The 24,515-nt window shown below is 36.8% G+C and overlaps 3 protein-coding genes across 9 annotated transcripts; all 3 read left to right on the top strand.

Moving 5' to 3' along the window:
* The first annotated feature begins 467 nt into the window (after positions 1-467).
* ACLB-1 (ATP-citrate lyase B-1) lies at positions 468-7,072 on the top strand. Of its 4 annotated transcripts, none has more exons than XM_088219798.1 (17): positions 468-607; positions 1,210-1,327; positions 1,453-1,555; positions 1,993-2,058; positions 2,150-2,273; positions 2,420-2,554; positions 3,235-3,295; positions 3,394-3,470; positions 4,397-4,552; positions 4,651-4,779; positions 4,882-5,014; positions 5,116-5,243; positions 5,367-5,472; positions 5,563-5,639; positions 5,732-5,802; positions 5,898-6,182; positions 6,563-7,072. In XM_088219798.1, the coding sequence occupies exons 2-17, from the start codon at positions 1,228-1,230 to the stop codon at positions 6,636-6,638; spliced, it is 1,827 nt and encodes a 608-aa protein (XP_088075924.1). In that variant the 5' UTR covers positions 468-607; positions 1,210-1,227; the 3' UTR covers positions 6,639-7,072. The 4 variants fall into 4 exon arrangements, with proteins under 4 accessions (XP_088075924.1, XP_088075925.1, XP_088075926.1 ...); XM_088219799.1 differs by having other exon boundaries at positions 482-607; positions 1,194-1,327; XM_088219800.1 differs by lacking the exon at positions 468-607 and adding an exon at positions 901-940.
* A 1,441-nt stretch (positions 7,073-8,513) lies between these two features.
* Positions 8,514-15,330, top strand: PHYD (phytochrome D). The gene is made up of 4 exons (XM_088219711.1): positions 8,514-10,862; positions 11,891-12,698; positions 13,123-13,416; positions 14,620-15,330. The coding sequence occupies exons 1-4, from the start codon at positions 8,768-8,770 to the stop codon at positions 14,837-14,839; spliced, it is 3,417 nt and encodes a 1,138-aa protein (XP_088075837.1). The 5' UTR covers positions 8,514-8,767; the 3' UTR covers positions 14,840-15,330.
* A 2,448-nt stretch (positions 15,331-17,778) lies between these two features.
* LOC110821369 (uncharacterized) lies at positions 17,779-23,998 on the top strand. 4 transcript variants are annotated; one of them, XM_022051182.2, is made up of 14 exons: positions 17,779-17,935; positions 18,062-18,638; positions 19,005-19,419; positions 19,497-20,157; positions 20,473-20,513; positions 20,955-21,023; positions 21,386-21,486; positions 21,593-21,671; positions 21,910-22,008; positions 22,133-22,201; positions 22,285-22,334; positions 22,467-22,548; positions 22,768-22,862; positions 23,359-23,998. In XM_022051182.2, exons 2-14 carry the CDS (start codon positions 18,199-18,201, stop codon positions 23,489-23,491), a joined length of 2,334 nt encoding a protein of 777 aa, XP_021906874.2. In that variant the 5' UTR covers positions 17,779-17,935; positions 18,062-18,198; the 3' UTR covers positions 23,492-23,998. The 4 variants fall into 4 exon arrangements, 3 of the variants coding, with proteins under 3 accessions (XP_021906874.2, XP_088075838.1, XP_088075839.1); XR_015819031.1 differs by having other exon boundaries at positions 17,779-18,638; positions 22,757-22,862; positions 23,359-23,481; XM_088219712.1 differs by having other exon boundaries at positions 17,779-18,638.
* The last annotated feature ends 517 nt before the right edge of the window (positions 23,999-24,515 follow it).

Below are 24,515 nucleotides of genomic sequence, written 5' to 3'. Positions count from 1 at the left end.
TCAAATATTTATTATTATTTTTATTATTACAGGCCTACGAGACACACCACCTCTTGTAATTTAATCCGAATATTATGGGTCGGAGCCAACTCCTACCTAACCGTAACCCGTACCCGTCCCCGTCCACCTTCCATTCCCCCATCAGAAAAAGAGAACATTTTTTTTAAAATAATTAATTTAAAATTATTTTAATTTTATTTAATATAAATATTAAAATCAACCACTCGGATTACGGATGCTTATATAATAATTATGCTTTAATAATTATTTAATTTGGCATAAATCTTAATTTAAAAATATACAGGCATTAATATTTAATAAATATTAAGTAATAATAATAAAACATTGAACAAATCAAAATGTCAATCGCACTCGTGAACTAACTACCTTCAGCTACGTGCCCCGTTTTCCCCCTCTCCGTTCCGTTCTCTTCCACACTTTCCCCCTCCTCCCCGCCGGTGGCTAAAAGCATTTCCCTCCCTTTCCCTCTCTATTTAAGACCGTATCTACCTTTCCCTCTTTTCCAGCCTAAACATTTCCTATCTGTCTTCTGATTCGCGAGGCGTCTGAGCTCATCCTTCTCTCTCTCTCCCCCTCTCATCTTCAGGTGAAGTACTCTTTTGCACTCTCATTACTAAATTTATTCCGTTAATCTCGCTCCAATGTCCGATCCGTCCTTCCGTTTTCCCTCTTAATTTCACTTTTTGTTTGTTTTCTTGGAAATTTTTGCACGTTGCGCACGCGAACTAGCTTTCGATGTTTTCTAGGAGAGATCGTATGACCGTTTGATCGTTTATCAAACATTGGAAAATAATTTAATAATGTAGTGCTTTCTTTTTATATATATTAAGCATGAGATCTGATATGTTACTTAATCGTATCCTTCTTCGTCCACGTTGGTCGGTATAGCTGGATTTGGTCGGCTTTAGCTTCACGTTAGGTGCGCGTCTGATATCGTGATTCTTAAGTCATGTTTGTTTGGTAGCTGTTACAAATTATTTATTAAATTATTTGTTTCTTCAATTCACTTCTGCTTTCTGGTAACTAGAGTCTGGTAATGCCGCAGATCTGTTGTTTTTAATTTAATTTTGTTGAAATGGAACAGTAATCGGCACCGTTGTTTGCTATAAATGATGCTAGATTCTACTGTGTGATGATTGATACGCTTATACGGTTTGATCTAACCATTCAAGGATCTGGTCTTCACAGGTTGTGTGGAGTCTCAACATGGCAACGGGACAACTCTTCTCACGCTCCACTCAAGCCTTGTTCTACAACTACAAGCAACTCCCCGTCCAACGGATGCTTGATTTTGATTTTCTTTGCGGTGAGTGGCACTAAGTCGTTGTTATCAGAGATATTCTTGCTGCATTTTCCAATGGCATTTCAGTTGTGGCTTTACTACACTGGTGTTTGGAATTAATCTAAGGATGTTTTTCTTCCCTTATACAGGGAGGGAAACACCTTCTGTTGCTGGAATAATTAATCCTGGTTCTGAGGGATTTCAGAAACTCTTTTTTGGTCAAGAGGAAATTGCAATCCCTGTACATTCGGCGTAAGCTATATTTCTTACATCCCCTTTATATTTTTCATCTTGTAAATCTTCCCATGCCTTAAATATGAATTTCACAAAGGGTAATTATGATGCCAGCACAGATCACACGTTGGCACGCAATTATGTTGCCTCTTCACTACTTTTATAAACTATTTATCTTTTATTAGTAACATTAAAATTGTAGCTATACTTGTTCTTAGATGATAAATTTGTACGACACATATATACTGGTCTTTGTGTATTGGACAGAAGTAACGCACTGTAAGCATCATTCTAAAATGTTGTCATTGCTGGAGAGGAAAAGTTCAGGCTAACAATTTGAGCTGCATGTAACATAACTCTATAGTGATGCACCTTATGAACTGAAAATAGGATAATAATTCCATGCTTTGTGGGGCTAGAATTTCTCTAACTTCTGTATCGACCTACTTTTACAGTATTGAGACAGCTTGTGCTGCACATCCAACTGCTGATGTCTTCATTAACTTTGCATCATTTAGAAGGTTAGTTTCTATCATTATTGTGGTAAAATTCTGGAGGATGGACTTCTCAGTTTGAAACTTCCGTGATCATGGAATATTATTGCATTTGCAGTGCGGCTGCCTCATCAATGGCTGCTCTGAAACAGCCAACCATTAGGGTTGTCGCAATAATAGCTGAAGGTGTTCCAGAATCTGACACCAAGCAATTGATTGCTTATGCCCGTGCAAACAATAAGGTGAGAATGATGATAAAAAGTTACTTTGCGTAAACTAAACTGAATCTGTTAAAGGAAATGACAAGCAATTAACCTCACCATTTCACTTGAGTTCTTATTTTCTTAGTTATGAAATTAATGCAGCTTTGATACCAAACATTATGCAGGTTGTCATTGGCCCTGCTACTGTTGGAGGTATTCAAGCAGGAGCTTTTAAGATTGGTGACACTGCTGGAACAATTGACAACATCACCCAATGCAAGCTTTACAGGCCTGGATCTGTTGGTTTTGTCTCAAAATCTGTATGTATTCACTCATGAGTTACTCTTTTATTCTTCAAAGATTTACTCTGACCTTTCAGGCTAGCCTTTAACCTTCATACAAGAATTTCCTATCAATCAGTTAATGAATTTCTTTTCAACTGTAGTTCTCAACATTATATTTAAAGCATTACTTTTCGAGTTAGTTATTGAAAAATGTGGTATGTCAATGGTCATGGCTTGCTTTTGTCAATGATCTCTGCTTGATTCAAAATTGCTCAGCCATATGGCAAATAGGCTAAGTGATTTTGCTTCTGACTTTCATTGAAATGGATTAGGTTGAAGACAGACTAGAAGATGGGGAGATCACATTAAATTTAGTTAGAAGATAATGGGTAGTAACATCAGTCGACTTTTGATATCTCCAGATTAACTGATAATTTAACAGGAAGTTTTTTTCCCCAAAAAAGCTAAAGCCAACAGTATGTTTCCTGGCTGAGCTTCTAAATCATGTTTTATCTCTCTTATTTCCCTTTCCACTGAGAAATGCATGCACACTTGTACCTGGAAGTTCCCGTAGCACTATTCCATTATTTTGTCACCAAGAGTTGAAGAGTTTATTTGATGTGGGGTCTTACCCTATTGACATGATTATAGCATTACATACAACATTTTGCAGGAACAAGGGTCACTGATTTTTTTTTTTTGGGTTAAAATTACAGGGTGGTATGTCTAACGAAATGTACAACACTATTGCCCGTGTAACAGATGGTATTTATGAAGGTACCTTATTTATTAATGCTGCCTAGATTGTTTCAATGTCTCCTATTCTTGTAGATTCATGACGAGATAAAATTTGGGTGAATTTTAACTTTTTCCAGGTATTGCAATTGGAGGCGATGTGTTCCCTGGCTCTACTCTGTCAGATCATGTTTTGCGGTTTAGCAATATTCCCCAAGTGTGTCATTTTTTTCTATCTATATCTTTTTATCAGTATGGTATACCTTATCAATAGTTGTCATATGTGTATTAATGTACACCTGGAGTTGCTATCCAATAAAATATCTATGGATATTTGTTCCTTTATGCCCTACAAATTATGCAGGATAACACACAGAGATTGGACCTTAGATGAGAGAAACTGTTGGCTCTTAGTACCATACTGAAAATGTTTACCAGTTGATCTCGACTAGATATATAATGTAAAATAAGAACTCGTATGTGAATCCTTTCTCAATAAAAGTGAAGATCAAGCTCAATATGTTTGGAACAAGCATGTTGGATAGGATTAAACGCCATATAGGATTATTTGTATTGTCACAATTTTCAACTGGTGCATCTAAGAAATAACAGTTTAGTTCTCCTCATATTCAACATAAATAAGAGATCACTGCTGCAACATCCATATTCAGCCTCAAAATTTGGCCTGGAAACTGTTGTCCTTTTCTTGACAGTCAAAGATATCAAATAGGAACCAAGAAAGACATAATAATCTGTAGGTAAACTGTTGAGCATCTGGATGCCTAACTCAGTTCACATCTTATTTTCAATTGATATTTATCCCTTTAAGTCACTCAAAAGATTTTTGTATTCCAAGTCTGGGTTTCTTATAGTTGCAAAGTTTAGATGGCCTGTATCAACATTTCTGCACGTAACTGATGTCTTGGGGAGTTATAAATTTTTGCCCCCTCCTATGTTCCCAATAGCTGGGAAGTCAATATTTTCTAGGATTAAAATTTAATGCAACTATTTGAGGCAAATGCATAGCAGTTTGTAAAGTTAGTAGGATGGATATTTGAAACAAATTCTAATTTAGTTCTCTAACATTTTCTTTCTTGGCTGTTATACCTTGCCTTTCTTCAATTTGTTTATAAAAAATCTCAGGTAAAAATGATGGTTGTACTTGGCGAACTTGGTGGGCGAGATGAATATTCTCTTGTTGAGGCCCTGAAACAGGGAAAAGTGACCAAACCAGTGGTTGCTTGGGTTAGTGGAACTTGTGCTCGACTCTTCAAGTCAGAAGTACAGTTTGGTCATGCTGTAAGTAATAGCATTGGCTGTCTTAAACTTTCTTCCTTTTACCTAATTTAGGAGCTACATAGCCAATATGTATAATAACTGTTATCTGGTTAATTAAGGGGGCCAAAAGTGGTGGTGAAATGGAATCTGCACAAGCCAAGAATCAAGCCCTACGGGATGCTGGAGCTGTTGTTCCCACTTCATATGAAGCTTTTGAAGCTGCAATCAAGGAAACATTTGAGAAGTTGGTTAGCTTCTTCATTCTTCGGCTAACTTTTTAAAAAAATGAAACAGACTTTATCTCCATCATCAGTGTCATTTACATCTTTAATTGGATAATTTTCTCTAAGGTTGAAGAGGGGAAGATTGCTCCTGTCAAGGAAGTGAAGCCTCCACAAATCCCTGAGGATCTTAACTCTGCAATTAAAAGTGGCAAAGTTCGGGCACCCACTCATATTATTTCTACCATCTCTGATGACAGGGGTATTTTCTTGTGCACATTTCTGCTAATATATTTTGAGCTTCTATTAGCTTGATGACAAAGATATCCGGTGCACTAATTTTTTTGCTACAATGTGTTGTAGGTGAGGAGCCATGCTATGCGGGTGTGCCAATGTCTTCTATTGTTGAACAGGGTTATGGTGTGGGTGATGTAATCTCACTTTTGTGGTTTAAACGTAGCCTTCCTCGATATTGCACCAAATTTATTGAGGTCGAGTTCCTCTTGTGAAATTCTCTAGTGGCCCATCTTCCTCTTTGATTCTTTAATTTGGTATTATTAGAACGCAATGTACGATGCTCAAGCCTTTTTGCCAATTCATTTGTCATTTGCCAGATATGTATCATGTTATGTGCGGACCATGGCCCCTGTGTTTCTGGTGCTCACAACACTATTGTAACTGCTAGGGCTGGCAAGGACCTTGTTTCCAGCCTTGTTTCAGGTAAATGCTGATTTTCTTTCTTCATTTCTAATATAACTTCTCCACTTGAATTGCCAAATAGAGGTAATACTCAATTACGAGCTGAAATAGGTTTGCTTACGATTGGTCCTCGATTTGGTGGTGCTATTGATGATGCTGCACGATACTTCAAGGATGCATATGACAGGGTAAGACTCGATGGGCATTAGAACTGAGATAAGGAATTGGTTTACAATGGTTCTAGATGATGAAATTTAATTATGGTCTTGTATATTCTTAGGGTCTTACACCATATGAATTTGTTGAGGGCATGAAAAAGAAGGGCATCCGTGTGCCAGGAATTGGACACAGGTATAGTGATTACATTTTTGCACGCAGGCTTTTGCGATTTTAGATGTTCCTAATAAGAAGTCTGAAATTTGAACTTCTCCTTATTGTTAAAAAAGGATCAAACGGGGAGACAACAGAGATAAGAGAGTAGAGTTGCTCCAATTATTTGCACGGACACATTTCCCATCAGTGAAGTATATGGAATATGCTGTTCAAGTTGAAACTTACACTCTCTCAAAGGCCAATAACCTGGTCCTTAATGTTGATGGTGCAATTGGGTCCCTTTTCTTGGATCTCCTTGCTGGTAGTGGAATGTTCAGCAAGCCAGAGATTGATGAGATTGTTGAGATTGGCTATCTGAACGGGCTATTCGTGCTGGCACGCTCCATTGGTTTGATTGGGTGAGTTGAAATTTGATTGTCTAGGATGTTCAAGTCATCTTTTATTTTTAACTTTTTACGGCAAAACAACATAATGGTCAGAATACTGATCCCCTAGCATCATTTCTATCTCAATCTTAATAAAGCCAAACCCTATTGGTTCTTATACTTAATAGATGATGTTGTGGTCCATGGTTGAGATATGACCAATGGATGAGAAAATGGTACGGTTTCATGTGTTCGGGGTATCTAATCTTAGGTAAATAAGTCTGATAGCTCTGTTTGATAGTGTTTTCACAAGGGAGAGTGGCATAGGATGACATAGTCTTCCCCACCACCAAATTATTCTTTATATAAACCATTGCTTCTCTCACTGATCATTTCTTATTCAAAAATTGCAGACACACCTTTGATCAGAAGAGATTGAAACAACCCCTATATCGCCATCCATGGGAAGACGTACTGTATACCAAGTGAGAGAAATCACCTATTACAGGTGCAAGCACCTACTTGCTCTTGAGGAAACTTTTTTCCCCTTTTAACTTTGATATTGCTGAATCTCCAATTTGCTGAAATTATCAATCAATTCCCTAGGAATAGTCTTGATTGCTTCTCTAATGGCATGTTGAGTATCTTCATTTGTAATCATTTATAAAAGGCAGTGATGAATCCATAAGATATCCTTTAACTTCCTCATCCAATGAAAAAAGAACAATTTACTATGCAAGGGAATCTCTTCATCTCCTTGTAGGCTTCCAGTGTACTCAAATAAGGTCCAATGTGGACCTGATCTGTCTTTTGGTTACCAAAATATCGCGATTTTGTTGTTTTTTCTTGTAATGAAATGTTACTAGTAATAGTGCTATTTGTATAACATTTTTGTGCTCTATATATTCATCTTTAGCTAATAATGTGAAGAATCATTTTACATTATCCTACGCAACAGATCTTTTGCTTAGGATTTTTGCCTTTTCGATTCCAGGATTTTCCAATTTCGGAAAATGTCAAACCTGGAGGAGATTAAAATTCACAAGTAAAACTTAGATTAGTTTCTCACTTTTCAAAGTGAAGAGGAAATGATTGGATTTACTGGTGAATTTTAAGGTCATTTGGCGAGAGATTTTAAGCTTAGTCTAATCTATAGTATTATAGGCTATAAAACTATCAGACTTCTTTGCGCGGAAACCTGTTAACCCGAAAGTGCAGGTCCGGTATAAATCATTTACCCCCTACATTTATAACTGCATGGCGCACGAGGCTGCCGAGATTTTAACTTTTAGCTTTAATTACCATGTAAAATAATAAATTATGATCCAATAATTTTAAAATTTTAAGTCAATAAAGATTACCATCTTGTTATTAATAGCAACATAAATTTTTATACAAAAAATAAGAAAGAGATAAATGAAAGAAAGTATACAAGCATTCTGGGATGTGGGGGTCAAAATCAGAGCCTGCATCAGTTGCGATGCAAGTGTTAAAAATAAAAAGGTGTGCGCCTGGCCCATCTTAAATCGTTCTCTTATCTTACTATCTACGATTGGCCTCTTGATACAAAGCAATGGACAAAAAATGTTGTACAACACACTCAAAAGAAAACAGAAAAGTAAAAAAAAAAGATCCGCACCTACCAAAAAAAGAAGTGAAAATAAGGAAATGCCCAAATGAGAAACAATATGATCAATATAAATTATTCTTACAAGGTTTTTTATCTAAAATAATGTTAAAAAAAAAATCTAAAAATGTTAGTAGTTATTGAAAGATACACATTTGACATTTGGGTGTCTTAAAATTTAGACATCGGAGTTTAATACAAGTAAAAATATAACATTATAAAAATATTCAAGTATATATTGTATAACATTTAACATACTTTTAGATTTGAATCTAAAAGATATAAAATTTACTTATAACATTTTGTTAGTTTTAGTCTATCTAGTTGAATTTCATTTAAAAAATTTTATATTTAATGAGAATTATAGTAAAGTTTGAAAATTTACTTGATTTATTTATTTATTTTTTGCAGCATTTAAGTTAACTTTAAAAAATATCGTTAACTTAATTTCAAAAAAAATAAAAGTTCACTGCAATGTTTTATACAAATTCAGCTCGATTCCAAATTTCAACTAAGTTAAGATTTTTCTTAAAGTTACCGTTAACCGTTGGGTAATCAGCCAACACTTCATAATAAAATAATCGCAGAGAGAGAAAAAAACAAGAAAACGCAGTCAGGATTGATTTGTCGAATGAGAACGGACCATGTCCAATAAAAGAAATAAATAAATTATTCTTAGAAAATAATTATATATATGTATATATATACAGAATTTAACATGGACGTACAAGTACAGCGCATCCACAGGCCGCAAGCATATATTGCAGGCAGCAAGCCAACAACACTCACTCCTTTAACTTTTGTTTCATAATTACGCTGCCTTCTTTCCGAATTTGATCCACAAGCTCTCCGAATTCTTGGACTTTTCAAAAAAAAAAAAAAAATCTCATTTCAAAATCCCCGAATTTCCATTCTGATTTGCTTATCTGAGAAACTGAAGTGAGAAAATTGGGAAGGAAGAAGAGTGGTAGCTGCAGAACCAGACGCACCAATGACTTCAGATAGCAGAGCAGCACATACACAGGATCCACATCGCCATCGCCACCATAGCAACCAACCTCAGTCCTCCGGCACCAGCAATCTTAGACCGCAGACGAACACAGACTCCATTAGCAAAGCCATTGCTCAGTATACAGTGGATGCGCGGCTCCACGCAGTTTTCGAGCAATCCGGTGAGTCAGGTAAGTCTTTTGACTACTCTCAGTCGCTAAAAACCACCACGCAATCCGTCCCTGAGCAGCAAATTACCGCTTATTTGTCGAAAATTCAACGTGGCGGCCACATACAGCCTTTTGGTTGCATGATAGCAGTCGATGAAGCTTCTTTTCGCATCATTGCATGCAGCGAAAACGCCCGGGAAATGCTCGGCTTGACCCCCCAATCAGTGCCTAGTCTCGATAAGCCTGAGATTTTGACAATTGGGACCGATGTGCGGACCCTTTTTACGCCCTCCAGTGCCGTTTTGCTGGAGAGGGCGTTTGGGGCGCGGGAAATCACGTTGTTGAATCCGGTTTGGATTCACTCGAAAAATTCTGGGAAACCCTTCTACGCTATTTTGCACAGGATCGATGTGGGTATTGTGATTGACTTGGAGCCTGCGAGGACAGAGGACCCTGCCCTGTCTATTGCAGGGGCTGTGCAGTCACAGAAGTTAGCCGTGCGTGCAATTTCCCAGTTGCAGTCGCTTCCTGGCGGGGATATTAAACTCTTATGTGACACTGTTGTAGAGTGTGTGAAGGAGCTTACTGGGTACGATAGAGTCATGGTGTATAAGTTTCATGAAGATGAGCATGGTGAGGTTGTAGCTGAGAGCAAGAGGCCTGACTTGGAGCCTTATATTGGGTTGCATTATCCGGCCACGGATATCCCTCAGGCCTCAAGATTCTTGTTCAAGCAGAATAGGGTTAGGATGATAGTGGATTGCCACGCCACGCCTGTGCGCGTTATTCAGGATGAAGGGCTTATGCAGCCTCTCTGCCTGGTGGGTTCAACTCTTCGGGCTCCTCATGGTTGCCATGCTCAGTACATGGCAAACATGGGTTCAATTGCCTCTTTGGCCATGGCAGTTATCATTAATGGAAGCGATGAGGAAACTACTGGAGGGAGGAATCCAACAAGGCTTTGGGGTCTGGTTGTTTGCCATCACACTTCTTCTCGCTGCATTCCCTTTCCCCTCCGGTATGCTTGTGAGTTCTTAATGCAGGCTTTTGGACTGCAATTGAACATGGAGTTGCAGTTGGCATCACAGATGTCAGAGAAACGGGTTTTGAGGACCCAGACTCTCCTGTGTGATATGCTTCTTCGTGACTCTCCTACTGCCCTTGTTACTCAAAGTCCCAGCATAGTGGATCTAGTTAAATGTGATGGGGCAGCTCTCTATTACCAAGGGAAGTACTATCCTGTTGGTGTGACCCCAACTGAGACACAGATAAAGGATATCATGGAGTGGTTGAAGGCATACCATGGGGACTCCACAGGTCTAAGTACAGATAGTCTGGCCGATGCTGGATATCCTGGAGCAGCCTCCCTTGGTGATGCTGTTTGTGGGATGGCTGTTGCTTATATCACCAAACGAGATTTTCTATTCTGGTTCCGATCTCATACTGCAAAAGAGGTCAAGTGGGGAGGTGCAAAGCATCACCCTGAAGAAAAAGATGATGGACAAAGGATGCATCCTCGTTCCTCATTTAAGGCTTTTCTGGAAGTTGTTAAGAGCCGTAGTCTGCCATGGGAGAATGCTGAAATGGATGCCATTCACTCCTTGCAGCTTATTCTCCGAGACTCCTTTAGAGATGCTGAAGCAAGCAATTCTAAGGCTGTTGTGCATTCCCAACTTGGGGATCTGGACTTGCAAGGAATTGATGAGCTCAGCTCGGTTGCCAGGGAAATGGTGAGGTTAATTGAGACTGCGACTGCTCCCATATTTGCTGTAGATGTTGATGGTCGTATAAACGGATGGAATGCAAAGGTTGCCGAGCTAACAGGGCTTTCAGTTGAGGAAGCTATGGGAAAATCCTTGGTTCTTGATCTTGTTTACAAGGAATATGAAGAAACTGTTGACAAGCTCCTTTCTCGTGCTTTAAAAGGTAATACTTTTATTACTGTCTCTATCTGTACCTAAACGCCTAAGTTTTATCAACCTTGTTCTGAATATGCAAAAATAGAATTGCTTCATTAGGGGCCAATGATGAAAAGGTACAGATTTACAGCTTTTGCAGTTTTATTTCAGTGATCATTCTTTTCAAAGTGTAAAATTGCTTACTTTCTGAATGAGCACCATTTAGAAACAAGTATTTCTGAACAATGTTATAGGAGTGGGCATCTCTAAGCAATTTCCAAAATGTTAGATTGGAATATTTGACTTTTTGGGCATAAAGGCACTCTTTTTAGCTTACCAAATAGGATGATGGGATTGTGGTGCTAATAAGTAATGCCATGAAGCAAATTGGTTAATTTCTAATGATCTATTAGGTGCGACCGAGAGAAAAAATATTAAATCCTACTCTGCTGGTTAGGTTCTAATATGTTGTGTAAGTTCTTCTAATTAAATTACTGAATTCGTTCTAATAATTTGGTGAATAAGACGTTAAAAAAATTAGTGAAATAAAATGATCTGGGTTTAGCTTCTTTTAAGATATATATATTTTATGCATTCGTTGACATAAGAAAAAGTACACTTCAAACTCTTGGTTTGGGAAAAATTAAAGCATTCATTGTTCAATATCGTTAATCTCTTTGAGTTGGTTAATGAGAGGGGGGATTATTTTATACTTCTCAAATTGTGATAGTTTTCGCCGATGATTCATCTTTGTTTATATTTTCCAAAGCAAAAATTATTATGCAGTTGCCAATATTTACTTTGTCTATGATCTGTTATATGTGATTCAAAAAGGTCAGTCGAATGAGTATGGCTCTAAATGTGAAGAATCCAATGCAACCACCTGTAAATAGATTTGGCTCTAAATGGTGCTCAAATAGAAGGCATAGTAATTTCTATTTTTCATGTCAGTGGAAATATTTTAACAACAGGGACGAGGCCATATTATTTTCTTTGAGGTGTGTCAACCTCTTTTAGCATGCCAAGTATTCTATCATTTGTGTCTGATTCATGCAGGTGAAGAAGATAAAAACGTAGAGATAAAATTGAGGACATTTGGCTCTGAACATCAGAAAAAAGCTGTGTTTGTTGTGGTTAATGCTTGCTCCAGCCAGGACTATGCAAATAACATAGTTGGAGTTTGCTTTGTCGGCCAGGATGTTACTGGTCAAAAGGTGGTGATGGACAAATTCATCCACATACAAGGTGATTACAAGGCTATTGTTCACAGTCCCAACCCTTTGATCCCTCCCATATTTGCCTCTGATGAGAGCACATGTTGCATGGAGTGGAACACTGCTATGGAAAAGCTCACTGGCTGGCCCCGAGGGGATATAATCGGAAAGTTATTGGTTGGAGAGGTTTTTGGCAGCTTTTGCCGGCTGAAGGGTCCAGATGCTTTGACAAAATTCATGATCGTTTTGCACAATGCCATTGGGGGGCAGGATGCAAATGAATTTCCATTTTCCTTCTTCAATCGGGATGGGCAATATGTGCAAGCACTCTTGACCGCAAATAAGAGGGTAAATATGGATGGCCAGATTATAGGAGCCTTCTGCTTCTTGCAGATTGCCAGTCCAGAGCTGCAGCAAGCCCTGAAGGTTCAGAAGCAGCAAGAGAAGAAGTACTTTTCAAGAATGAAAGAGTTGGCTTATATTTGCCAGGAAATAAAGAACCCTCTAAGTGGTATACGCTTTACTAATTCCCTTTTGGAGACCACATGCTTGTCTGAAGATCAGAAACAGTTTCTTGAGACTAGTGCTGCTTGTGAGAGACAGATGTTGAAAGTCATAGGGGACATTAACCTGGAGAGCATTGAAAATGGGTGAGTTTTTCTCAAACAACTTATTGACCATAAGGAATGATTAAAGCATTACCTTGGTTTTCTTTCTCAAATTTTATTTGAATAAAATCCTTTCAACTGCTGCTAGCTTTGAAGTTGCTCACATAGAAACCCGTTTTACATTTTACTTTCTCTTTCATGTTACACATTTATGACTGGTAAAAGTAGAACTTTTTTGCTAGAAAAATTATAGGGTCTTCTATTTCTTGACTGCAACCAACCTTAATGTCTTGTATAATGGCTATCAGATTAGTTAGTTGTCACAGTAGAACCATTTTTATGCAGACTATGACTTATATTCTACTGTTTCATTTTAGTTTACTATTAGTACCTACCACTGCATGCTGACCTCCAGTATAGATCTGCTATAAGAAAGCAGCTAATGTTTTATGAGCTTGTTGATTAGTTCACTGGAGCTTGACAAGGCTGAATTTTTCCTCGGGAGTGTCATAAATGCCGTTGTTAGCCAAGTAATGATCCTACTGAGAGAGAGAAATCTGCAGTTGATTCGAGATATTCCAGAAGAAATCAAGACACTAGCTGTATATGGCGATCAGGCAAGATTGCAACAGGTTTTGGCTGATTTTTTATTGAATATGGTGCATTATGCACCATCTACAGAAGGTTGGGTAGAGATTCACGTCCGTCCAATACTGAAGCAAATTTCTGATGGACTTATCATTGTTCATATAGAATTCAGGTGTGTTAGCCTCAATTTTAGACCATCTCAATTGTTTGTGGCCATATTAAAAAAGCAAGAAGAAAATGATATGTCTAAGAATATAAATCCTTTTTTCCATTTTGCTATTTTCCTTTTCATGGTTTATCATTTCTCTTGGCCTCCAAGATATACTTATTGATATTCTAGTATTTATCTTCATTCTCTTGTCTCTCATCTTCTGTCAAAGTCTTGTAAACTGTGGTCCAATTATGTTGAGGTTCTTGCATAGTTGGCAAAGAATTGTGGTGCCTGTTTATATTTGGTTGAAATTTGTTCAGCATTAGTTTAGAAAGTAACATCTACTTTTGCACATCCATGAGGAGCATGAAGAGCACTAGTTATGAACATTAGTCATCTGTAATAATTAAACACTAATTTGGTGCTCCAGAATAGAAGTAAAGGTTGTGTTTACTCTAATCTATTTTATGTCCATTCAACTTCTAGATTTTAAATTTTAATTATTTGATATCTAAAAGTTAAGCTATAATTTACAGATCATTAACTGCAATCATATCTTCCATGTTACAATGGTAGATTTGTATTTCCACACTTGTTAATAGAGAAACCATAAACCAGCTGAATTGAATTGGATATGGAATCAACTTGAAATTAGAATGTTATTTTATTCAAATTGATATCCTATTTGTACTGTATTTAACATTCTTATTTTATAAAATTGAAATTTGAACTAAACCTAGGATCAAGAAATTAAGAACTGAGCCAGAAATTTGGGTTGAGCCTTTAGTTGCCTTCTAAATTCTACCAGTTGGCATTTTTCTTCCCCAACCTCCTCTGCTGTAGCCACAATATGGAGCGTTTTCTTTTTTAAGAAGTATGCAGTTTTGTTGATAGAAATTATCATTTAAGAGGAAGAATAAATATCCAAGTGAGAAAAAAGAATTTTTGTAGTATAAACTGAATGGTCCAATGTGGGTGGATAATGTTAAGTCCAATTTTCAGTGGAAAATCCATTTTTCAGTGCCAGAGTTTTATCAAGGATGTGCTTTTGTATGATTTCCAATTATAAGTTCTCTAATCTGTTAGCTTCTTCTATCGATGAAGTATGTAATCTGGGTTGTCAGTTGAGTAACTTCTGGCAGAATTTCTTTTTGGTTCTTATATTTATAACCATCCAGTGACTTGAATTTTGTTAGTTGACTAACATTAAGGTGTTTATTGAAGGATGGTATGCCCTGGTGAAGGTCTACCTCCCGAACTGGTTCAAGATATGTTCCATAGCAATCAGTGGATGACTCAGGAGGGTTTAGGGCTCAGCATGTGCAGGAAGATTCTAAAGCTAATGAATGGTGAAGTACAGTATATCAGAGAATCAGAACGATGCTATTTCTTAATTATTCTTGAACTTCCAATGCCCCGAAGAGGTTCAAAGAGTGTTGGCTAGGTTATTTACTCTTGACATGCATCAAGCCTCAGGCCTCTCTTGAACTCAACTCAACCTAAAGATACAACTTCTGGTGTATATAATCTCAGTATGGTACATGGCTTTCTATCAAAGCCTCCTTATTTGGCTAATGGATATCTAATAATACTAGAATTTCAGTATACACCCTGTAGGGGGAGTAGGAGGCATCTCATTAGTTTCTAGCTTGAGTGTAGTTATATTCTATTGTGATTATAGTGATGCCAGATTTAATGCAATCTCGTTCTGCCAATTGCGATTTGAGAAGGAGCATTTCAGTTGGAAATGCTGTAAAGTGGCGGCTGTCGTGGAGTCGAGGTTCCTCCCAGTGTAAGAGAATATAGTGTTAGTATATCATGTGTACTATATCCCATTGAGTTTCTAAATAATTAAGATATATATTCACCTTCATTTGACTGATGAAGTTAGCTTTTTTATTCTTATCGTCTGTATATAATAAATTAAATTGTTCACCTCTATATGTCGAAATGTATGGAAAATGAGCCTTCTGATAAATCTGATTAGTTTATATGCTTTTTCCCTTTTCAAATGGCGAGAAATATTGTGTGTCTAATCACTCGCTGGTCTCATGAATTTATAATTCTTGAGTTTGAAAAATATGTGGATTGGTTGGATTTGAATTGGATAGTTGAGAATTACTTTTCTAATGATAAACTGTTGCTTACCATTCAGTTCTTTAAGTTCTTAGTGTGAATCATATGACAAGGATGTTGAAGGAAATCATCTTCTTGGAGGTATATATGGAGTCACCAACTTTTTTCTTTTGGATTCTTGTTGATTTGGTTGCAAACAAAGTTTCGATCATTCCGATATATTCACTGTTGGAATTAGTAAAAATAGATCTTGACCATAATTTAATGGCAGATTAGGATTGATTATAAAAGCAGATAAGGATATGATAGCTCAGCATATATATGTATATATATTCGTTTGATCCCTTGTGATTTTGGTAGATAGAGAGTTAGCTTTTTACTTCCAGCCTTGTTATACATGATCCTTGGGGGTCACCAAGGAGAAAATTTCTATAGTTTTAGACCCACCACCGATGACTGCCTAATACTGATAATACTCTTTTATAAACTCTCAATTTCTTGCAGCACAGTGCTGCTGGAACATAATGGTGTTTGATTATTACCTCTTATCAGCACTTCTGGATTATTCATGCATTGGAAGAGAAGAAAAGGGTAAGAGCTACTGGCAGTAGTTTCCTGGAAACCGAGTTTTTTTTTTTTTTTTTTTTCTTTTGGCTCTTAGAGGTTTTAACTGTTGTCGAGTAAGTTATAAATTCACCAATAATTTTTTCGATTAAATGATTTATCATTTTATTCTTATAAAAGATTATAGATTTGAATCGAAATGTGTCTTTCTTAAATATTATAATTGGTTGTATATGTATCACCTCAATACATATATATATATATTATATGTTTGACACAATAAACTGAGTGTAGTTTTTTTACATAAACACCCAATGCACGCCTGAGCATATGTTATTTTGATAGAATGGACTTATATATTAAGTAGAACTTATAAAGGCCTATTCTTTCCTAATCAAGAATTGGCAGCCCGATGTGGGAAAAGTCCCCTAAAACCCAGTTGCCCAAGTGATTGAAGAAGATTCTAAGGTTAACTTGCTAGGTCAAATCAGAATCATTTTACAAAAAAAAAAAAAAAAAAAATCAGAAATTAATTTGTTAGTATTATTCAAATATTATAAATTCAAATTTTTTAAAATATTAAATTTATTATTCCCAAAATTTAATTTATTAGTGTGTTGACAGAATTATAATAATCAAATTAAGTTCGACGAAAATAATATTTTAACGATACTTAATTTATTAAAAATATAAAATTTATTATTATAATATAGATGTATTATGAATTATTTAGTAAATTTATAATATTTAATTTAATAAAATTAAAATTTTAATTCATTAAAGTATTTTTTTTTTTAAAGTAATTTGTTATTAAGTGGGTAAATGTAATTATAATTCAAGAAAAATTATGAAGAATATATTGATGGTAGTGAGAGTGTGTGCGGGCACGGCCTTTAATCCTGCTGTACACGCAAACAACAAAAGTAAAGGAAAATAATTAAAAATATAATTCTTTTTATAAATTACCAATTTCTCAATTTATATATAAATATATATATATACACTAATATTATATTTTAAACGCATATAATTTATCCCATTACAAATCAGAGTTGACTTTTTAAAATTTTATTTTGGATTATGCTTCATGATATTATAGTAAATTAGCCAAATATGGAAGTTGCGTGTATATATATATATATATGTAAGTGTATTTTGTAGCAAAGTTTATAATCCCATTATGTGATATAATTCGTTATAGACATTACATAAAAAGTAAAATTTATAATTTGGATAATTTAGAAACCCTTAATTTATTTAACTTTCTAAAATACTAATTTGACCTTTTATGAAATTCAATATCATGCATTTGAATTTCCAAAAAAATGTACCTGTGCACGTATTTTCATGCAATGATTAGAAATTTATTATTTTTTTTCATAAATAATATAACATTTGTTCATTGTGAAATTAAAATATCCATTATTAAAATTAAATTTATTAATTAAAGTATAAATTTATTTTTTTTAAAAAAATTAAAAATTATATAAGATTTGCATGGAGTGGAATGCGTCATAAAGAGGAGTGAAGAAATGAACTAAGGAGCGGCCCAATAAGCCAGCCTTTACGTGCAAACGCGCCACCTTGCTGTCCTGTATCGCGTCTGCAAACGCGCCGGTCCCATTGGTCTGGCGGGAGAAAAATCAATCGTCATCATGTGGTAAGAGTGGGCACTTGCCATTTGGGCGCGTGGTCTAATAATTCCGGTCCATTCTATATAAATAACATCTGGTCTAAATAGTTAGATTCAGATGATAATGATGAGATAGGAGAAAGGAAGGAAGGAAGAAAGAAAGAAAGAGAAACCAAGAAAAAGGAAATAAGAATTCTTCCCTGGATTTTTCTTTTTTAAATCTTGGTTTTTGCAGGGTCAATTAATTCTCTCTTTACTTTTTATGAGGTGGGTTTTTGGTTATTTTCCTGTTTTGAGTGCTTTTTCTATTTTTCTCTCTTTCAGAAGGACGGAGTGAAAGTCAGAGACGCTCATAAATCTTCTCCTAACTTATCAGTTTCGACCATTTTCAAGCTTTTCAGCCCACGTTCAAACGTAGCAGAGAGCTCGGCGAAGAGGATTAACAGCACGGATCATTATCATCTTATGTTTGATTCAGCTTTCTCGAGTGGAAACTATTTGTTTTCTAGCAGTTTGGCTTCATATTGGGGATGGAAACGCCACCAGCAGAGGAGCTGTTGAAGAAGATCCAGGAGCTGGAGGCGGGTCAAGCGCATCTTAAGCAAGAGATGTCTAGGCTCAGGCTATCCTCCGCCGATCATCCCCAGAGGTCGCATTCGGTTTCGCCGCAAAGGTCGACGACGTTGACGGCGAGGCCGAGGAGGAGAGGCCCCGGTGCTGGCGGAGGTTCGGGATTCGACGGAGCTGCTGCGGCGTGGAAGAAAGGTTCGGGGTCGTTTCGGCATTCTTCGCCGCTGCAGAGAGAGAGCAGGAGCTCTGGTACTGTGAATGCTGGAGCGGGAGCAAGTGGTGGTGGCGGCGGTGGGAGACCGTCGGCAGTGAATTTCACAGAGAAGCAGTGTTTGAATATATTGCAGTCTATGGGCCAGTCTGTCCATATATTTGACCTTAATGGCCGTATAATCTACTGGTTAGTAGCTTTGTTTTGAAGCCTCCTTTGCCGATTCTTTTTCTTACATTTTGGGTCCATTTCTTCAACAAGTTACAGTAAGGATTGTTCTTCTTGAATAATTTTCTTTCCTTTTTTTCCATGGTTGCCAAAGCTTAATTTCTTGAAGAATGTTGCTTCTGGGATTGAGATTGAATTAAGGCTTGTGGTTCTGAATTTGGTTGTTTCAAATAAAAGAACTCTTTGTTTGAAAGTTGTTCTCTGAATCAGCAATGGAAGTAATTCATGTGACAAATAGAACTTTTATGTTGTTTATGGAAACTTTGAAATAGATTTTCTTGGACTATTATTTGAACTCTCCGTCTGGGGATGCTTCCGATTTTGCAGGAATCGCACTGCTGAAAACCTCTATGGTTATTCTGCCGCAGAAGCACTTGGGCAGGATGCTGTTGAGATTCTTGTAGATCCCCGGGACTTTCCCTTAGCACGCAATATAATCCACCGGGTTAGCATGGGGGAGAGATGGACGGGGGAATTCCCTGTCAAGAATAAGATGGGGGAGAAGTTTTCTGCCATTGCAACCAATACTCCGTTCTATGATGATGAGGGGACTTTAATAGGGATTATTTGTGTCTCAAATGATTCACGTCCCTTTAAAGAAATGAGGGTTGCATTGTCGAATCCAAGTCACTCAGAAGGGTCTTCAAGCTTTAACCGGGCCAGAAGCACAGTTACATCTAAACTTGGTCTTGATTCCCAGCAGCCTCTCCAAGTTGCAATTGCCTCAAAAATATCAAATTTGGTTAGTCTTGTGTAGTTTTGGCATTCTTGTAGAGTGTTATAGTTGGCATGTTTTAATTGTCTGTACTGCCATGACAGGCATCTAAGGTGAGCAACAAAGTCAAGTCAAGAATTCGAACTGGAGAAAATTTGATGGACCGTGAAGGTGGGAGTGGAGATTCCGATCATGGTTACTCCGATGCTGCTCTCTTTGATCAGAATAGGGAGGATGCTACATCAAGTGGAGCTAGCACACCCAGAGGAGATTTACCTGCATCTCCTTTTGGTGTATTTTCTCCTGCTGACGAGAAAACTCCTGTGAAATCCTCCGGAGAATCAGGTGAGGATTCTGAGGGAAAACCCACGATCCAAAAGATTATTACCTCGAAGGCAGAACAGTGGATGGGCAAGAAAGGTTTATCATGGCCATGGAAAGGGAATGAGCGGGAAGTACCAGAGGTAAAAACTGCTCGCTTTGTTTGGCCCTGGTTGCATAATGATCAAGAAAATGAATCAGTTCAGCAGAAGAATCCCTTCTCTGGTTCAAAGACTGAAAGCTATGCAAATGAAAGTACTAAGCCTGCCAATAATGAGGCCTCTGGGTCCTGGTCCTCCTCTGTTAACATTAACAGCACAAGCAGTGCCAGCAGCTGTGGAAGTACCAGCAGTAGTGCTATTAATAGAGTGGACATGGACACTGACTGCTTGGATTATGAAATCTTGTGGGAGGACTTGACTATTGGAGAACAAATTGGACAAGGTAACCACTTGAAGGGACAGTGATTTTTGTATTGTTCATGATGGTAATAGAACAAGCAAGTAATGAATAAAACTTTATCGCATACTTACAACTTACTAAAATGTGTATTCTCGGCATCATTACTGCAGGTTGATAGCTAGGGACACATAAAATTTCAGTTTCGTCATTTATGAAATTGCATTATATTAACTGCAAATTGTGTTGTTCCCATTGATTTTCTACATTAAGATTGCTCCATGAAAATGTTTCATGGTAATTTGCTTGATTATGTGTCAACTAATACTTATTATGCTTTTCTCCCCTCTGTTACTTCAGGTTCTTGTGGAACTGTATATCATGGTCTGTGGTTTGGATCAGTACGTTCTTTTCTCTTCCTTACCAATCTTTTTTTTTTTTTTTTTGAAATGCATAATTACAGCCCAGATGAATCTGACTTGGTATTCAAGAGAAGATCTCAAGTATTATATCTTGCTTTCAGTTAATTGTGAGGTTTGAATATCTATTGTTTTTGTATAGTATGAATAGAATGTGAGATTAATTGCTGGCATTTGATTCCGCAGTCCAAATGCTCATATACTATCTTACCAAATACATGTTATCTCCTTTTTCTCTGTTCTATAAGTATGTGGTGGAGTTCATATATGTTATTGGCTTCAGCTGAGACCTTTCTTCAGCCTTTAAACTTTTTTTGTCTAAAATGGAAAATATGACCCAGAATAAAAAATAACTAAAACTCGTCCATTGTGTTTCTCTCTGAAATTATATGTCATTTACTAATGGGATTACAATTATTCCAGGACGTTGCTGTTAAAGTATTCTCCAAACAAGAGTATTCAGATGATGTGATAGATTCCTTTCGACAAGAGGTGTGCTTTCTCATCTATATCACTATCTTACACTGTCTTTATAGCTTGCATAAGGTTCCCCCCCCCCCCCCCCCCTCCCTCCCGCCTTCTTAGAGTAGAATATTAGTTGACTTCAAATTGCATGCTGGTGAAATATCTCATTATTGAGTTCAGTTGTTTTTCTGATACGTGGAATTCCTTAAACTATTTTCATCAGCAAGAATAAACATACTAGAGTACCTTTTTCATCATAGCTGCATGAAATTTCTAGCTCTAATCCTTCATGCTCTGTGTGTATTTTCCTGGGCACTCGTGGTTTTCTCTTTTTTTTTTTCTATCATCCATTTCTGATGCCAATCTGTGCTTTATTAAAAAATTTGAAGGTGTTGCTGATGAAAAGACTTCGACATCCAAATGTTCTGCTCTTTATGGGAGCTGTGACTTCTCCTGAACATCTCTGTATTGTCACAGAGTTTCTGCCACGGTTCAGCCTCAAGCTTTTTGTTGAAGAATTTTTATGTTACCAGCTTGTTGGTAGATTAAGTTTGTTAGATGGACTATGGTTAATATTTGTGTTTTATTTAATGCAGAGGAAGTTTATTTCGGTTACTGCATAGGAACACACCCAAACTAGATTGGCGACGGCGTATCCATATTGCCTTGGATATAGTGAGTATCAAGAAAATGAAATGTAACATGCTTGTGGTGTCTTTGTTGGTTTGCAGTTATGTTTTGTTCCGACTGTTGTCTATCTTTTGGTGTCTTCAGTAAGCTGGGCACATCTCTTCCTGTCTATTTGTGCACTTGTTGTCTTAACCAACGTATCTCTATCCCGGCATGTGTTTGCTTGGCAAGCAGATTATATCCTGGCTATAAGTTGATGTTTGTCGCTTTATAAAATTTGCAGGCACGAGGCGTGAATTATCTTCATCATTGCAATCCTCCTATAATCCATCGTGATTTGAAGTCATCAAATCTGCTAGTTGATAAGAATTGGACTGTGAAGGTCTGCTTTTTTTTTTCGTATTATGTTTTGTTTCCTTGTTGGTTTACTCTCTGTCTTCATTTCCTTTAGGAATTTTTGACAATTCAAGTGAATGTGAGAAACAATCTAGTTGTTATCTGGACAGGTTGGTGATTTTGGTCTTTCACGTCTCAAGCACGAAACATATCTCACCACCAAGACTGGGAAGGGGACGGTATATCGCAGTTACCTAATATTTTTATCTTTTTAGTTAATTCATCTTCTTGAACCTTAACCCACTGCCTTCCTGTTTTATAGCCTCAATGGATGGCACCAGAAGTTCTTCGTAATGAACCCTCGGATGAGAAGTATGGCCTAATGATTGAGCTATAATTAAATAAACTAGAGTTTCGATATTTCCATTCATGTTTTCTTCTCACGTTTCCCATTTTATCTCCATGCTTGCCCTTTCCACTGAGTTCCAACTTTGTTGCCACCAGATCTGATGTGTATAGCTATGGAGTGATTTTATGGGAGCTTGCAACTGAGAAAATCCCATGGGATAATCTCAATTCAATGCAGGTCTACTCTTCCTCTCGATCATTCATGACATCATTTCTTTTAAGTGGAAATATCATTGTAACTATTCATGCAAAGGGGATACAAATAATTAACACATAACCTAAATTCTCCTTGAAAAAGTAAATGCTCTGCACTCCAAGGTAGAAGTTCCGTTACTACAATGTGGTTTTAAGAAACATTAATCATATTTGAACAACAATATTTTTAGGATACTTGCAGGTGATTGGGGCTGTAGGGTTCATGAACCAGCGGCTAGAAATTCCCAAGGAAGTGGATTCACAGTGGGCTTCTATAATTGAGAGCTGCTGGCACAGGTGAGAACTTTTTTGGAGCTTTCTTTGTCAACTTTTCATTTTCTAGAGCTGAACATCAACTTTTATGTGAGCCATCCATTTTTGGAAAAAGCCTCCTACTAATTCAGTTGCCAGGGGTCATTTTCCATGTTATGTCTCTGGATGCTTCGCGTAAAAATACTATTTGAGGAATTATTGAGATATACATGCCCCACGTTTATCCTCAGACATGCGTGATGAGTAGTTGCCTTAGTACTATTTGACATTATTCAATATTCACACCCTTGGTAATTTTGATATTTCGCCTTTCTTCCATAGCTGACATTGGCTTAGATTGGTTTCACTTCGGCCAGGGAAAAAGAACTTTAGGCCTATTCTTGTTGCTGTCATAAAATTGGTGCAAGTCTTTTCTGGGATATATAGATTTCATTATCTGTTTATGAGCATAATATTTCCAACCGTTAGGCATGTTGCCATGGTGGCTAAAGCACTAATCCACTATGCTTTTCAATGCCAGCGATCCACAGTTTCGTCCGACATTCCAAGAACTTCTCGAAAAGCTTAGAGACATGCAGAGACAATACGCGATTCAGATCCAGGCAGCCCGTTCGACGATAGTTACTGGAGATAACTCCCAAAAGGAAGGGTAAAACGATTCAGATCCACGTAGCTTTCGGGTTTCTGTTCCCCTCACTTGGCATATGGGCCTCTTTTTGGGGCAAAGATTTCCACCAATTGCCTCTTTGCCACTGAGATTGCAAGTGGTATTATTAGCTTTGGCACCCACAAAAAGCATGAGGGCAGGAAAAAAAAAAAAGAAAGGATAGTGTAGTTGGCATCATGTTTTGTTTGTGCATTGCTTGCCTAATTTTCCAATGTTGATAAGTTAGTTGGAAATTTGGAGTTGTGAGAGGGTCTTTTTCTTTTAAATATATATATATATATATATATATATATATATATATGTATACATAAAAATCCCAATGTGACTGGTCTGTGATTTTGAGGTTTGGAGTCATATGGGTAAGAATATAATTTCATATCACCCATTTGTGGATTATGAAGAAAAGGATGTCAGAACCCACCAAGGAAAAAAGTTGTACAGAGAAGAAGGAAAAAAAAAAAAAAATTGAAATTAGTAAATATTATGAGATTGATATCTTTGCTTTTATATATAAACAAGTTTGTCTGTTTGTTTGTTTGTTTGGTTTACGAGAATGGTTGTTGGGTTTGGATCTTTTTGGCTTGTTTGGAAAGTGGAGTTATGGTGCATGAACCTTTGCTTTGCTGTGCAGCTCCACCATCACAATTCACATGTCTTTTGTCTCTAACCTAAGATTATAATATTAATGCCGTTGACATTGAGCTAATATTATAATATTGATGTTTTGGAGTCCTATGTCATAAATATAGAGTGTGTGATATTTTAACTCCTTCCAAATTATATATATATATATATGTATATGTATGTACACACATAATATTACTATATTATGTTAGAAATTAATATAATGGTGGAAACTCAGTAGGGCTTTAATTTTATACATAGAATTATCTAAAACAACAATTTAATTTACATTTTAATTATTCCACACATATGAAACTGTTACATGTTTTTGTGAATAATATTTTTGTGAACAAATATGTACTTATATATTTATAAAACAATAATTT

This window comes from Carica papaya, chromosome 5 (assembly GCF_054855325.1).
Source record: "Carica papaya isolate Zhongbai chromosome 5, ASM5485532v1, whole genome shotgun sequence".
NCBI classification, from domain to species: Eukaryota; Viridiplantae; Streptophyta; class Magnoliopsida; order Brassicales; family Caricaceae; genus Carica; species Carica papaya.
Note: the sequence above shows the minus strand (reverse complement) of the source record. Positions and strands in the feature narration are given on the sequence as shown.

What these genes read in the sequence shown, in the direction of transcription:
- LOC110821369 (XM_022051182.2), top strand. Translation starts at nt 18,199, where the DNA reads ATGGAAACGCCACCAGCAGAGGAGCTGTTGAAGAAGATCCAGGAGCTG. An exon ending in TAGATTCCTTTCGACAAGAG is followed by an intron (nt 21,024 to 21,385) that starts GTGTGCTTTCTC and finishes AAAAATTTGAAG; the next exon opens with GTGTTGCTGATGAAAAGACT. An exon ending in GTCACAGAGTTTCTGCCACG is followed by an intron (nt 21,487 to 21,592) that starts GTTCAGCCTCAA and finishes TATTTAATGCAG; the next exon opens with AGGAAGTTTATTTCGGTTAC.
- PHYD (XM_088219711.1), top strand. Translation starts at nt 8,768, where the DNA reads ATGACTTCAGATAGCAGAGCAGCACATACACAGGATCCACATCGCCAT. An exon ending in CCTTTCTCGTGCTTTAAAAG is followed by an intron (nt 10,863 to 11,890) that starts GTAATACTTTTA and finishes TGATTCATGCAG; the next exon opens with GTGAAGAAGATAAAAACGTA. An exon ending in CTGGAGAGCATTGAAAATGG is followed by an intron (nt 12,699 to 13,122) that starts GTGAGTTTTTCT and finishes CTTGTTGATTAG; the next exon opens with TTCACTGGAGCTTGACAAGG.
- ACLB-1 (XM_088219798.1), top strand. Translation starts at nt 1,228, where the DNA reads ATGGCAACGGGACAACTCTTCTCACGCTCCACTCAAGCCTTGTTCTAC. An exon ending in ATTGCACCAAATTTATTGAG is followed by an intron (nt 5,244 to 5,366) that starts GTCGAGTTCCTC and finishes GTCATTTGCCAG; the next exon opens with ATATGTATCATGTTATGTGC. An exon ending in TGTTTCCAGCCTTGTTTCAG is followed by an intron (nt 5,473 to 5,562) that starts GTAAATGCTGAT and finishes GAGCTGAAATAG; the next exon opens with GTTTGCTTACGATTGGTCCT.